General features: G+C 29.1%; 1 protein-coding gene across 2 annotated transcripts; it reads right to left on the reverse strand.

The window, feature by feature from the left end:
- Positions 1 to 8858: 8858 nt before the first annotated feature.
- LOC111800858 (nuclear transcription factor Y subunit B-9-like) lies at positions 8859 to 10685 on the reverse strand. 2 transcript variants are annotated; one of them, XM_023684742.1, is made up of 2 exons: positions 10505 to 10685; positions 8859 to 9594 (listed from the first exon to the last, which is right to left on the reverse strand). In XM_023684742.1, exons 1-2 carry the CDS (start codon positions 10620 to 10622, stop codon positions 8954 to 8956), a joined length of 759 nt encoding a protein of 252 aa, XP_023540510.1. In that variant the 5' UTR covers positions 10623 to 10685; the 3' UTR covers positions 8859 to 8953. The 2 variants fall into 2 exon arrangements, with proteins under 2 accessions (XP_023540510.1, XP_023540511.1); XM_023684743.1 differs by having other exon boundaries at positions 10544 to 10683.
- Positions 10686 to 16932: the final 6247 nt, after the last annotated feature.

Genomic DNA, 16932 nt, shown 5'->3' on the forward strand with positions numbered 1-16932 from the left:
TTGTTTATTTATTTATTTACTGCAATCAAAATGAGGAATATTTAATGTCTTAAATTTTATGAAAATATCGTCCAAATTTTAATTTTTAATACATATTTAAAACTTCCATCCCTCTATATTTATTTATATATATATATATTAAATATGGGATAGTGTGTTTTAATATTAAACTATTACATTATATTTTTGGTTAGATATTATTAAATTTATTAGAATTCTTACCTAAATTATATTAAAAATAAAAATTATTCATTAAAAACAATATTTTTTAAAAAGTATATAAAAAGATTGGAAAAAGATCCAGTAAATTCTTGAATCTTTTTTTAATCATAAAAATTTTGCAAAATAAGAATTGAAATAGGAAGTGATAATGGAAATCGAGAAGGGTCTTCGTTTCACTCGGTGTAAATCTTTATTCACACATCAGTTAAGCTAAATTTTAAATCTTTGAATTTAATCTTTATTATATTAAATTTTATAATTTTCAATAAATAATAAAATAAGATTTATAACTTCATTTTCATTTTTTTTATAGAATATCTAAAATACCTTTTAAATAATAGGTTTTTTTTTTTTTTTTTGTTTGTTCAAAACATAAATGTAATTACTACCTTACACAAACATAATAATAGTATTTTTAAAAAATATTTTTTTTTGTAAATCTTAATTAATTATGATAATTATGACTAATAGTAACACAATGTCAATCCATTTATTATAATGACAATACTCAAATTTCCGTGTAGTGAAAGCTTTTTGAAAATGTAATTAATTAATTAAAACCGTTTTTAATGGAATATAGACCCATTTTATTAATTATTCTTAATTTATAATCCTGTGAACAAATGAAATGATTATGATTTTTTTTTCTATAATTAATTTTAAAATTTAATGATGCATAAAATATATATATATATTAATCTTTACTGTATTAGAGAGATACGGTTAAAAATTATTTTAAAACCAATTTAAATTTCAAATCAATTCATAATAATAATATTTATAATATTAAATTTCAAATATTATTTTTGAATCTACTAACAAAAATTATAATATTCAACTTGAATTAAATTCAAGAAAGACATTTATGTAATTAAAAGTTATTTGGGTAAATATACTTTAATATTATTATTATTATTTTAGAGTGAAAATTCTACTCTTAACATATATATAAATTTTATTATTAGTATATAGAAGAAAATTGTTTATTTATATATACATTAAAAAAAATTATTGTTAGTATTGGAAGTGTTTGAAATAAGAGAATGGTTAAATGACACATTAAAATTAAACAAAAATAAATAAAAGTAGGAAGGAGTATGATTATCATATTTCGTGAAGAATTTGAATTTATATTTTCGACAAATAAATTAAACAAAAAAAAAAACTATATAAAATTGAAGATGACGGACTATCGAGTGTTGAAGATGGACTCACTCAGCGTGCTGAAGACCATGGACTCTGCGAGCCTAGACTGAGCAGAGTGCTAAGCACGAGTCAACGAAACCGAGACAACCAACTACCAAGTGCTAAAGACGAGAGTCAAGACTCAACCCAACAACCAACTAACCACTGAACCCGTGAATAGACTGGAGAAGACGATGCTGCAATGTCGAACCCATGAATAAGAAACTTGAAACTGAGAATAGCGAAGGCGATGTTGTGATGTCGAACCCGTGAATGGAGTTAGCGTAGGGCCAACAGCAAGCTGCAAAAAACCTTAGACTCGTGAATGAGAAACTTGAACCTGAACCCATGAATGGAGTTGGTGTAAGGCCGTCAGCGATCTGCAAAGAAATCTTAGATAAAACATGAATGGCTACAACCTATCCATTTGGTTGTACATGTACACTTGCATGGTTCCAATCTACCCATTAGGCTATACATGTACACTGCAGGCTGGAATCTCCTTGAATTTGTTCATGTACACTGCATGATTATAATCAGCCAACCACTGAGGTTGTTCATGTATACTACATCGTGGCAGTCTGTAGGTACACTGCATGGCTGCAACCTGCCGTTAAAGGCTATAGATGTACACTGCATGACTGCAATATGCATTGAAGACCGTACATGTATACTACAATTTGCCTTTAGAACTAATGCGAATTGTATTTTTATTTATTTATTTATTATTGTGTAAATAGGGTTGAATTTGGGCTTGATATTGGGTAATGAGTTGGGCTAAAGAATAAAAAAAATATATATTTATTGGGTTTTTGCACATTAAACCGAAATCGGATATAGTTTGATTTTTGCACCTAAATTAATTTATTTAATTTCTTTAATTATTAATTTATTTGAATATTTTATTAAAATATATTTTATTACTCGTTAGTCTAAAGGTAAGAAAGGAAGTAAAAAATAAATAATAAGATTTGAAATTTGTTTCAAATTATATTTAAATTTATTCTTGGACACTTATCTGACAAGTCAATAAAAGTGATAACGGTTAGATTTATATTTTCGATCCTACTATATTTAGATTTATTGTTGAACACTTGTCAACAAGTCATTATATTTGTTTTAAAACAGAACGAATAAAATAAATATTCATTGCTTTTTAAAGAAACAATAAATTATGTCAACGATTTTGAATATGCATGTCATCCACTTGGTTTATATATGTAAATCAGTTTTTCAACGCTCATATTTCAATGTAAGTCCAATAAATTTATTTTGAATTTTGCTTTAACTATTTTTTAATAAATTTCATGATTTGAATGAACAGAATATAATGATTGGGTCAAGAACATAAATAAGTTTAAGTGAAATATAATACAATTTCGCAATAAAAAAATATTGTATTATGATCCCGTTCTATCTTCTCTCTGCTAATCTTTTTGAAAATAAATAAATTATTTTCTTTCCGTCACTCTATCACTTCCTTTTATTTTGTTGAGAACAAATCAATAGATTTATTTTTAGACACTCTCAACAACTAATTAAGAACCGTTGCTTTTATATTTTCGTTCAAACTATTTTTAGATTTATTCTTAAACAATTTTAACAACTAATTAGACATGTTAACTCAAGAATAATTAAATTTATATTTTTTCTTCGAACTATATTTAGATTTATTTTTTAAGAATTCTAAAAGCTAATAAAATATATAAACTTCTATTTTCATTCTAATTGTATTTAAATTTATTATTAAACATTTCGTTAGCAACTAATTAAACGTATTAAAAGTTAAATTTATATTTTTATTTAAACTATATTTATATTTATTTTTAAACACGAGTAATTACACTTATTTTAAAAGCGATTAAAAAAAAAATTCATTACCTAAAATAGATTTTCGATATGCATGTTAACCACTCGGTTCACAAATATAGCTTAGTATATATATATATATTTTTAAATATAGAAATATTCATTTAACTCATTTTTTCAATCACAATCTTTCTCACGAGTCCCATTTACTCTTCCACGGAAAATATTTCTCTACAAAATTATTTTACTTTGAGCATTTTAAACTTCAATTTCACATTCTTTTGTTGATACAAATAAGAACAGGAAACGATTTGTAAGGGAGTCTGTGTATCACTTGAGAACAAATGTTTAAGGAGATATTATACTCATTTTTTTTTAGATATGAGATTTATAATTTTAATAAAAATAATATGTCCAACCAAATAAATAATTATGTGTAAATTATTAATAATTAATTTTACACATAAATCAATTAAGTTCAACAAAAATAATTATTTTTACACAAGTTTTGTGTCAATAATTATTTTTATACGTCACTGTCTTACGCTGCTCCCTTTGGTATCGCTCGTTGGCCTCGCCAGTAATGAAGCTGATGTACTGAGACACGCATTCTTGAATGGTTTCCTTTGCATCATCAGATATCTTTGCATGAGAGGGTAAGATTCGTCGCATGATGCGTATCACATTAGCGATAAGCATGTATTGGTCCTGCTCCCACACAATGCATTGTTGGCTTTGCTCATTGCTGGTGGTAGTGATTGAGGCAGGGGTAGAGCCAGTCGCAAGGGAGTTGGCCGCAACGTTTCGACCATTTGATTGATGGTGGTTGCTGTTGGCGGAGGATGATTTGTTTGTGGCTAACAATATATTCAAAGGCTGAAACCAAATGCTTCATATTCGTCAAACAAATAATGAAAAGTTTAAATTTTCATAAGTAAATCAATTTCGCTTAACCATAGTTTAAGATTTTAATTGAAAGAGGCGCGGTAAATTAAAACAATTAAATAATCTCAATAATTACAAAGTTTAAATTCAATTCTTAATGTTATAATTATTTCACTTTTCATATAATAATGAAAATGAAGAGATCTTGATCCATGCGACAAATGGAAACCAATACGTAATATATGTAGAGATAGAAGGTGTAAGCGAAGGGTAAAAGGGAAATTTTGGAGATGAAAATACTAGAGATTGGCTCGAGTTGTTGTCTTCTGTAGCTATGGAAGTCATCTCCACTTCCGGTTGCAGAACCACCATATTCCATAATTGCCCCTCTTTGTTTCTCTCTCTAAAACAGGGTAGGGTGAGGTTGAGAGTAGTGGATGGGAAGCAAGAGAGAGATTTATAGGCATTTTTAAGTTCAAGATTGAGCAGGTGTGTACAGTCAAATCCCTGACATTTTGTTTGAACTTTTGAGAGGAAGGGCATTGGTAATCACTACACCAATTTAATTGGTCTTTCTCTCTAATTATATTATTTATTTATTTCTTATTTTTTCTTTGCATGGATACTAGCACACAGCTTGGATTCCCTGTATTTCTCCTATTTGTACTGCTTAGTTTTCTTCTATTTGTATTACTTATTTTCAACCAATCACATCACTCCACTCTCATTTTTTTCTTGCTATGAAATGTTGGGTTCTCGTAATGGGTTACTAACCGATCTCTAGTAGTATTTGGTCTTACGAGAACGACATGCATATGCGCACCATATACGGTTAACGGAACACGTTCATGTATAAATAATCAGGACCTATCGTAAGTCGATAAAGAAAATGATGTGCTTGGCAAAAGTGCTCAAAATAGCATGTTCGTTAGTGTTAAAGGTAAATTCACTGTTGTTCTAAGAATAAATGGTAACTAAATTAGGTGAATAGATTGTTTAAGATTCAAAACTTTTATTTTAATGTTAAAAAAAATTGAACTAACCTAATTAAAATTATTTTAAATAGTTGTTTAATGTTTTATGTTATTTATTTTATTTTATTAATTTTGTTCTTGATTTTCAAAAAGTTTAAAATATAGTTCATTAACTATGATCCACCTCGTAATAGTTATAAATGATTTGATCCAAGTCGTTCTTGTAGAGACATTGGAAGTAAAAAAATTTACCATAGAGAGGAGAAAATTTACAAATATGTAATGAAGTGATTTTTTTTTTTTTTTTTTTTTTTTTTTTTTTTTTTTTTTTTTTTTTTTTTTTTTTTTTNCAAATAATAGTTAAGTACAGATGTCTAAAATAAGATTTTTTGTGTGACATTTGTTTGTAATTAAGGTATTCTTATTAGTACAGATGTTTAAAATACGATTCTTTTTATGACAATTCTGTCTGTAAACTGTATTTTTATTAGTTCAAACGATTTAAAATAATTTTTTTTTTTGTGATCCATAATTAACGGTATTCTTATTCGTACAAATATTTAGAATAAGATTATTTTTGTGATATTTGTCTATAATTAACTAACTGTATTCTTATTAGTACAGATGTATAAAATAAGATTTTTTTTGTGACAATTGTTTATAATTAGTTGTATTCTTATTAGTACAGATGTCTAAAATAAGATTTTTTTTGTGACAATTGTTTATAATTAGTTGTATTCTTATTAGTACATATGTCTAAAATGAGATTTTTTTTTGTGACATTGTCTATAATTAACTGTATTCTTATTAGTACATATGTCTAAAATGAGATATTTTTTGTGACATTGTCTATAATTAACTGTATTCTTATTAGTACAGATGTCTAAAATGAGATTTTTTTTGTGACATTTTCTATAATTAACTGTATTCTTATTAGTATAGAGGTCTAAAATAAGATTTTTTTTGTGACAATTGTCTATAATTAGTTGTATTCTTATTAGTACAGATATCTAAAATGAGATTTTTTTTTGTGACATTGTCTATAATTAACTATATTCTTATTGGTACATACGTCTAAAATAAAAAAAATTTGTGTGACAATCATCTATATAATTAACTGTTATCTTATTAGTACATATGTCTAAAATAAGATTCTTTTTGTTACATTTGTCTATAATTAACTGTATTCTTATTGATACATATGTCTAAAAATAAGATTTTTTTTTGTGACAATAGTTTATAATTAACTGTCTTATTTATGGGCACAAACAAGAGTCAAAGGGTAAATGTGTAAATGCATTTAGCATTACTATTTTTCTGAGACAAGTACATATCCTTCCGTCAAACAAGAAACACTTCATGTTTCCATATCACTCACTTAATTAGACATGATGTTTTTTTCTGTTAACATTACCCTTTTTTTCTTATTATTCAAATTCGATTATACTCTTAATAAATAAAATCAATTTTAATTTGATTTCAAGAACTTTTCATCCAACACAACAGCTACATCAAGAGAATAATTTGATTTCAGTATCATGAGAGGTCGGTTTTAGGGCATTGAAAGAAAGAAAATTTTCAATGGAGAGAGGAGAGTTTTGTGATCTTTTACAAAGTGTCATCGTTCTAAATTTTATGGCCGATGCATCCCGATAATTTGATTGATTGAAAAAGTAGCGTGGAAAAGTTTTGTGATTTGAAATAATGAGACGATGTATGCGAAGATGAAATTTCTATGCATGAATCATGACTCAATTTGGTTGAACTTTTTTTCCTCTCGACGATGAAGCTTATCCATCATTGAGTTGAGATTCGAAAATGCAAATTCAATAAATTCCTTCTGAACTTCTCCTAGACTCATTNCAGAAAAGAGGGATAAACTCTTCTATGAGATGAAATAATAAATAAGATCAAATAATAGTTAAGTACAGATGTCTAAAATAAGATTTTTTGTGTGACATTTGTTTGTAATTAAGGTATTCTTATTAGTACAGATGTTTAAAATACGATTCTTTTTATGACAATTCTGTCTGTAAACTGTATTTTTATTAGTTCAAACGATTTAAAATAATTTTTTTTTTTGTGATCCATAATTAACGGTATTCTTATTCGTACAAATATTTAGAATAAGATTATTTTTGTGATATTTGTCTATAATTAACTAACTGTATTCTTATTAGTACAGATGTATAAAATAAGATTTTTTTTGTGACAATTGTTTATAATTAGTTGTATTCTTATTAGTACAGATGTCTAAAATAAGATTTTTTTTGTGACAATTGTTTATAATTAGTTGTATTCTTATTAGTACATATGTCTAAAATGAGATTTTTTTTTGTGACATTGTCTATAATTAACTGTATTCTTATTAGTACATATGTCTAAAATGAGATATTTTTTGTGACATTGTCTATAATTAACTGTATTCTTATTAGTACAGATGTCTAAAATGAGATTTTTTTTGTGACATTTTCTATAATTAACTGTATTCTTATTAGTATAGAGGTCTAAAATAAGATTTTTTTTGTGACAATTGTCTATAATTAGTTGTATTCTTATTAGTACAGATATCTAAAATGAGATTTTTTTTTGTGACATTGTCTATAATTAACTATATTCTTATTGGTACATACGTCTAAAATAAAAAAAATTTGTGTGACAATCATCTATATAATTAACTGTTATCTTATTAGTACATATGTCTAAAATAAGATTCTTTTTGTTACATTTGTCTATAATTAACTGTATTCTTATTGATACATATGTCTAAAAATAAGATTTTTTTTTGTGACAATAGTTTATAATTAACTGTCTTATTTATGGGCACAAACAAGAGTCAAAGGGTAAATGTGTAAATGCATTTAGCATTACTATTTTTCTGAGACAAGTACATATCCTTCCGTCAAACAAGAAACACTTCATGTTTCCATATCACTCACTTAATTAGACATGATGTTTTTTTCTGTTAACATTACCCTTTTTTTCTTATTATTCAAATTCGATTATACTCTTAATAAATAAAATCAATTTTAATTTGATTTCAAGAACTTTTCATCCAACACAACAGCTACATCAAGAGAATAATTTGATTTCAGTATCATGAGAGGTCGGTTTTAGGGCATTGAAAGAAAGAAAATTTTCAATGGAGAGAGGAGAGTTTTGTGATCTTTTACAAAGTGTCATCGTTCTAAATTTTATGGCCGATGCATCCCGATAATTTGATTGATTGAAAAAGTAGCGTGGAAAAGTTTTGTGATTTGAAATAATGAGACGATGTATGCGAAGATGAAATTTCTATGCATGAATCATGACTCAATTTGGTTGAACTTTTTTTCCTCTCGACGATGAAGCTTATCCATCATTGAGTTGAGATTCGAAAATGCAAATTCAATAAATTCCTTCTGAACTTCTCCTAGACTCATTTCACTCCATAAAACAAGTACTAATAAAATCTTTTAGACAACCGGTGTTAAAAATAAGTTCAACATAATTGTTTCCTTAATTATTTAATTAAATATGTAAATGTAATTTCTAGACCAAATATAGAGCCTCTTTTTTACTGACCAAAGAACAAAAAAAAATCAATATATATATATTATTTTATTTTATTTTCTAACCTTAAACAAAATAAATGTTATGATTATTAATTTTTTAATATAAAAAACTCAAAAAAGAAAAAAAAAACACTCAACCAAATTAAAATTGATTTAATCATTTTTTTTAAGATCTTAACAAGTTAAAAGAAAGATAATTTCATGCAAACCAAAGTATCCAACACCGATCGCCATCATATTAGAACAAATAAAATGGGTTATAATCATTTGTTACTTTTTGATACTTATTCATTATATATAGCCATATTTTACATCGAACTCATATCAAAGTTGATTACCATTGCCCGAGCTCGCCCCGCCATTGCCACCTCCATCGTAGTACCCGCCCATTGCATCAAACATTCCTGATGGGACGTGCCCTATTTGAAACGTCTGGCCATACGGTGGTACCATCCCTACTTGTGGTCCATAATCCACATTGCGCCTCAGGATTGGTTCCGTACGGATTCGATCACTCTCCGACTCGCGGTAGCGGTTGAGAAAGACAGTTAATGGCTCAATGTAATCGTCAAACCCTAGCTTCCCGATGGCCCAAAGGACATCTTCTACTGTCACTGTCTTACGCTGCTCCCTTTGGCATCGCTCGTTGGCCTCGCCAGTAATGAAGCTGATGTACTCAGACACGCATTCTTGGATGGTTTCCTTTGCATCATCAGATATCTTTGCATGAGAGGGTAAGATTCGTCGCATGATGCGTCTCACATTAGCGATCGGCATGTATTGGTCCTGCTCCCGCACAATGCATTGTTGGCTCTGCTCATTGTTGGTGGCAGCGATCGAGGCAGGGGTAGAGCCAGTCACAGGGGAGTTGGTCGCAAGGTTACGACCATTTACTTGCTGATGGTTGGTGTTGTGAGTATTGTTGGCAGAGGATGACTTGTTTGCCGTTAACAATACATTCAAAGCTGTAATCAAATGCTTCATTTAGATTCATCAAACAAATAATGAAAAAAAAATATCAAACCGAACTTTATGAATTAAAAATCTTAAATTTTCATAAGTAAATCAATTTCGATTAAATAGACAGACGCCATATAATTAAAACAATTAAATAATTTATTTCTACAAAAAAAAAAAAAAAAAAAAAAANTTTATTTCAACATAATCTCAATATTTACAAAGTTTTAATTTAATTCTTTATAATTGTTTCATTTTCCTTTAATAAATATTAAAATATATAATTTAAGTGTCATTCATTAGTCACCAGTGGAGTAAGAAACAGAAGTAGGTTAGTTAGTTCTCTTGTGAAGAATACAAAAGGCTGAAATAGGGCAAGAGGTTTTGGACTGTTTGTATGGACAAAAAGACAACAGATATTAACATTTATTTATTATTATCTTTTTCTTCTTTGTATTTGTTAATTAGCCATGTCACCAACACGGCCAACTCACACATCTGACAAGAAAATATATTAATGACGTGTACCAAAAAAAACTATAAATTTAAATTTATTTACGAAAAATTTATGGCTCCACGGAGCCATGGCATGTAATCCTCCACTATGGTCTAAAAATTATCCACCATAACTCAGTTTTTTTTCAAATGTTCAATCAACCAACCGGTGTTTTCAAATTAGGGTTTCAGTTCTGGTCCTGTACGTACCGTGCTAATGACTCTCTTTCATTGAAATTCAAGTCCGAGTTGAGCTTTGTATGAAAATATTAAGATATTAGAAAGAGAAGGTAAATTGAAGCTTTTTGATACATGCAAATTTAAATAAACAGAAACTAAGCCAAAATGATGAATATGAAGAGATCTTGATAAGCATGCAACAAATGAAAACCAAAACGTAATATATGTAGAGATAGAAGGTACAAGCGAAGGGTAAAAGGGAAATTTTGGAGATGAAAATATCCGAGGTTGGCTTAGGTTGTTGCCTTATGTAGCTATGGAAGCCATCTCCACCTCCGGTTGCAGAACCACCACATTCCATAATTGCCCCTCTTTGTTTCTCTCTCTAAAACAGGGTAGGGTGAGGTTGAGAGTAGTGGATGAGATGCAAGAGAGGGATTTATAGGCACTTTTAAGCTTAAAATTGAGCAGGTGTACGGTCAAATCCCTGCCATTTTGTTTGCCTATAAACTTTTGAGGGAAAGGGCATTGGTAATCACGACACCAATTTAATTGGTCTTTCCCTCTAATTATATTATTTATTAATTTCTTATTTTCTTTGCATGCATAACAGCACATAGCTTTGATTCCCTATATTTCTCCTATTTGTTCTACTTATTTTCAACCAATCATATCACTTCATTCTCTTTTTTTTTTCTCCCTATGAAATGTTGGATTCTTGTAACGGGTTACTAACCGATCTCTAGTAGTATTTCGTCTTACGAGAACGACATGCATATAGACACCATATACGATTAATGGAACACGTTGATGTATAAATAGTCAGGACCTATCGTAAGTCGATAAAGAACATAAAGTGCTTGGCTAGAGTGCTCAAAGGCTTGTCGAATCGTACGCGTTTGCTCTTTTCTTGTTGAAGATAGAAAAGAAGCGATTTGTTTGTTGGCGGATTTGGCTAGCTAAATCGCACTAATGTAATTCAATTGTCCCATAAGACTACAGAGTAATTCAAACTCTAAGTAAGATTAGAGATAGGGTATTATTTTTCTATTCTCTCTGAATCAGATAGTTGAAGCGTCTACTTTCAAAGACATGTCAAATCACTTAAAGGTTTAATTATAATAATCGTTGAATTGCGTAGATAATTAATGAAAGAAATAATTACAATAATTAAATTAAATTATTATTGTTAGAACAATGGAAATTAAAATAGATATTTTAAAATTTTTGAAATAATAAAATAAAGAAAAAATGTGAAATTTTATAATATGAAAATTAGATTTTGAATTTTTATTAATGGATGAAATTATAAAAGGAAGGAGAGTGAAGGATTTATTAACAAATTGGCCAACCTCCCATATTTGGCCCCGACTTTCCTCCCTTATTTTCTTTTTTAATTTATCATTTATACGTATATAAGTTTTGAATATGATCCAAATTTTAAAATTAAGTCACTTATTAGTTTACGATCGCAATAATTCCCTTTTATATGGTGGTTTGGTTGCGTTGCGAATAAAAAATTTCTCTCTCGACTTTGATAACGAACATGGTTTAAATTGATTTTTGTTTTTGATTCAACGACACGTTTTAAAAACATTGAGGGAAAGCCAGAAAGGAAAAGTCCAAAGAGGACAGTATCTGCTAGCGATGGGCTTGAGCTATTACAAATGGTTTCAGAGCTAGACATCGGACGATGTGCCAGCGATGAGGCTGAGCCTCAAAGGGGGTGGACATGAGTTGATGTGCCAACAAAGACTCTGGACCCCGAAGGGAGTGGATTTGGTGGAGGTCCCACGTCGATTGGAGAAAGGAACGATACTCAGCAGGAAACTAGACCCTGAAGGGTGGGTGGATTGTGAGATTCCACATTGGTTGGGGAGGAGGACGAAACACCCTTTATAAGGTAAGGGTGTGGAAACCTCTCTCTATCAAACCCATTTTGAAGTCTTAAGAGGAATCCCGAAAGGAAAAACCCAAATACGACAACATCTTACAAGATGATTAATACTATTTGCTGAAGTTTTTTTAACCTAATTAAGACTACATGATGTAAAAGTACAAAATGGAGTCAAAAGTTGTTATTTTTTTACATTGAGAAGGAATCAGTTTGGTTATGATATTGTAAATTGGGTAACTATAAAAACATACTTAATCGTTGAATATTTTGCATTGATCGAGAGAATGGTTCTATCACCACATCTTGATATCTACATTTAAATGTTTTCAATGAAAAACTCATACCAAAAGGGAGCCACAAAGGCATAGATCAACCGACGATATGAACTTGCTCCCGAACAAGTATTTTATTCTCATGCATTTTTAATAAAATTTTCAATTAAAAATACCTCAGAGGTAGATATTCATTTTAGAGAAAAAAAAACAATTTTTTTTTTCAATTGGATGGTAACGGTTGAAGTATGAATTGGTGTATGAATTAAATACCTTTTTTCCTCATTTTATTATTATTATTAAAAAATAAAAATAAAAAAAACTTTGTTGCCAAGAAATATAGTGGAAAAAGAGGTTTCTTAGTATTAAGGTAACTCCACTGTAGTTCTAAGAATAAACCGTATTTTAATGTTAAAAAAAATTAAATTAACTTAATTAAAATTATTTTAAATAATTGTCCTATGTTTTATTTTATTTATTTATTTTTAAAATTTTGTTTATGATTTTTAAGAAGTTTAAAATAGATTTTAAGTAACTATGTACAAATATTGGAAGAAAAAAAATTTACAATTATGTAATGTAATGAAATTAATATTTTTACGTGAAATAATAAATAGGATCAAATAATAATCACATTAAAATGGTAGACGTAAAATAATAGGTAGTAAATAAGTAAATTTAATTATTATTGTTTTATTTCTTTAATTATTAATTTATTTGAAATGATAAATGAAGAAAAATATCATAATAAAATCTATTTTTTCACTCGTTCTAATCAATATATCACTCTCCTCTATTTTCTCTTCTTTAAATTAGAAAGAAAATATAGAAGCGTCTTCACACTTACAGATGTCTAAAATAAGATTTTTTCTTGTAACATTTGTCTGTAATTAACTGTATTCTTATTAGTACAGATGTCTAAAATAAAATTATTAGTGTGACAATAGTCTATAATTAACTGTATTCTTATCAGTACAGATGTTTAAAATAGGATTCTTTTTTGTGACAATTGTCTGTATTCTTATTAGTACACATGTCTAAAATAGGATTCTTTTTGTGACAATGGTCTATAATTAACTGTATTCTTATTAGTACACATGTCTAAAATAGGATTCTTTTTGTGACAATGGTATAATTAACTGTATTCTTATTAGTACATATGTCTAAAATAAGATTTTTTCTTTTGTTACCTTTGTATATAATTAACTATATTCTTATTAGTTCATATGTTAAAAATAATATTCTTTTTATGACAATTGTCTATAATTATCTGTATTCTTATTAGTACAGATGTCTAAAATGAGATTTTTTTGGTGACATTTGTATATAATTAACTGTATTCGGTCTAAAATAAGATTTTTTGTGTGACAATTGTCTATATAATTAACTATATTTTTATTAGTACAGATGTCTAAAATGATTCTTTTTGTTACCTTTGTCTATAATTAACTGTCTTATTTACGCAGCACAAACAATGATCAAATGGTAAATACGTAAATGCAGCATTACTATTTTTTCTTAGACAATACATATCCTTCCGTACAAAAAAACAATATGTTTCCATATCACTCACTTGGTTTTGGAACAGGACATGAGGACATGATGCATTTTCATGTTAACATTTGTTTTTTCTTCTCAAATTATTCTAATTAGATTATTCTCTTAATAAATAAAATTAATTTTAATTTCATTTCAAGATCCATTCATCAAACACAACAGTTAAATCAAAGAAATAATTTGATTTCATTTGTCATATGAGGTCAGTTTTATGGAATTGAAAAAAAGAAAAATTTCAATAGAGAGAGAAGAGTTTTGCGATTTTTTATAAAGTGTTTATCGTTCTAAATTTTGTGGCCGATGCATCCCAAGAATTTGATTGATTGAAAAAGTAGCGTGGAAAAATTTTGTGATTTGAAATAATGAAACGAGGTATGCGAAGATGAAATTTCTATGCACGGGTCATGACTCAATTTGGTTGAGCTTTTTTTCCTCTCGACGATTAAGCTTATCCATCACTGAGTTGAGATTTGGAAATGCAAATTCAATAAATTCCTTCCGAGCTTCTCCTAGACTGATTTCACTCGAGTAGAGATGATCCATCAAAGATAATTAATGGCTCAATGTAATCGTCAAACCCTAGCTTCCCCATGACCCAAAGGACATCCTCTGCTATCACTGTCTTACGCTGCTCCCTTTGGCATCGCTCGTTGACCTCGCCAGTAATGAAGCTGATATACTCAGACGCATTCTTGGATGGTTTCCTTTGCATCATCAGATATCTTTGCATGAGAGGGTAAGATTCGTCACATGATGCGTATCACATTAGTGATTGGCATGTATTGGTCCTGCTCCCGCACAATACATTGTTGACTCTGCTCATTGTTGGTGGCAGCGATTGAGGCAGGGGTAGAGCCAGTCACGGGGGAGTTAGCCGCAACGTTTCTACCATTTGATTGCTGGTAGTTGTTGTTGGCATAGGATGACTTGTTTGTAGTTAACAATACATTCAAAACTGAAACCAAATGCGTTAGATTCATCAAACAAATAATAAATCAATTTCGTTTAACAATAGTTTAAAATTTTAATTGATGGAGGTCGTAAATTAAAATAATTAAATAATTTATTTATACAACAAATAAAAAAAAAAGATTTAGACAAATTTTTATTTATTTCAAGATAATCTCAATAATTACAAAGTTTTAATTCAATTCTTAATGTTTTAGTCTATTTGTTAATTAGCCACGTCACCAGCACTGCCAACTCACACATCTGACCAAGAAAATATATCAATGATGTGTAAAAAAAAAAAAAAAAAAAAAAAAAAAAAANATTTAAATTTATTTACAAAAAAAATTTGGCTCCACGGAGCCATGACATGTAACCCTCTACTATGGTCTAAAAATTATCGACCGTGACTCAGTTTTTTTTCAAACGTTTAACCAATCAACCAGAACCAATGTTTCCAAATTAGGGTTTTAGTTCTGATCCTTTCATTGAAATTCTAGTCCGAGCTTGAGTTTTGTACGAAAATATTAAGATATTGGAAAGAAAAGGCAGATCGAAGCTTTTTCATACATGCAAATCTAAATCAATAGAGACTAAGCAAAGATGATGGAGATGAAGAGATCTTGATGCATGCAACAAATAGGAACCAAAACATAATATATTTAGAGAGAGAAGGCGTATGCGAAGGGTAAAAGGGGAATTTTGGAGATGAAAATACGAGAGGTTGGCTTAAGTTGTTGCCTCCTGTAGCTATGGAAGCCATCTCCACCTCCTATGCAGCTGAACCACCACATTCCATAATTGCCCCTCTTTGTTTCTCGCTCTAAGACTAGGTAGGGTGAAGTTGAGAGGAGTCGATAGGAAGCATGAGAGAGATTTATAGGCATTTTTAAGTTGATCCACATTGAGCGGCTGTCCAGTCAAATCCCTGCCATTTTGTTTGCCTATAAATTTTTTAGGGGAAGGACATTGGTAATCACAACACCAATTTAATTGGTCTTTTCTCTCTAATTATATTATTTATTAATTTCTTATTTTTCTTTGCATGCACAATATCACATAGCTTTGATTCCCTGAATTTTTTCTATTTGTACTATTTATTTTCAACTAATCATATTACTTTACTCTCATTTTTTTTCTCGCTATGAAATGTTGGGTTCTCCTAACGGGTTACTAATCGATCTCTAGTAGTATTTGGTCTTACAAGAACGACATGCATATGCGCACCATATACGGTTAACAGAACACGTGGATGTATAAATAGTCAGAACCTATCGTAAGTCGATAAAGAAAATAATGTGCCTGGCAAAAGTGCTCAAAGGCTTGACGAATCGTGCGAGTTTTCTCTTTTCTTTTTGAAGATAGCAAGGAAACGATTTGTTCTTAGGGGATTTAGCTAGCCAAATCGCGCTAATGTAATTCACTTGCCCTACGAGACTACAGAGCAATTCAAACTCTTAATAAGATTAGAGCTAGGACAATACTTTCTATTATCTCTGTAAGTTAAGTAGTTGATGCATCTTTGAATATAGAAAACCAGAATCATTGTAAACTGAACCTTCCTCATTTTATATCCATCTTGCTCCGACTCTAAACTCCATGTTTGTAATTTTTCACCGTGGATAAATAATTACTATAATCAAACTATTATTACTTAAAAGTAAATTTTAAATTTTTATTAACCGATGAAATTATAAAAGGAAGGAGAGTGAAGAATTTATTAACAAAAATCTAAATCACTTTATAACACAAAGTTACGTTATTGGCCAACCTCCCATATTTGGCCCCGACTTCCCTCCCTTACTTTCTTTTTTAATTTATCATTTTATACATATATAAGTTTTGAATATGATCCAAATTTTAAACTTAAGTCACACTTATTAGGCTACGACCGCAATAATTCTCTTTTATATGGTGGTTTGGTTGCGTCGTGAATAAAAAACTTCTCTCTCGACTTTGATAACGAACATGGTTCAAATTGATTTCTGTTTTTGATT

This window comes from Cucurbita pepo, chromosome LG08 (genome assembly GCF_002806865.2).
Source record: "Cucurbita pepo subsp. pepo cultivar mu-cu-16 chromosome LG08, ASM280686v2, whole genome shotgun sequence".
Taxonomy (NCBI): Eukaryota; Viridiplantae; Streptophyta; class Magnoliopsida; order Cucurbitales; family Cucurbitaceae; genus Cucurbita; species Cucurbita pepo.

Coding starts and splice junctions, on each gene's coding strand:
- LOC111800858 (XM_023684742.1), bottom strand. CDS start 10,622: ATGGAATGTGGTGGTTCTGCAACCGGAGGTGGAGATGGCTTCCATAGC. Junction 9,595..10,504: donor TTCCCTTTTACCCTTCGCTT/GTACCTTCTATC, acceptor ATTTGATTACAG/CTTTGAATGTATTGTTAACG.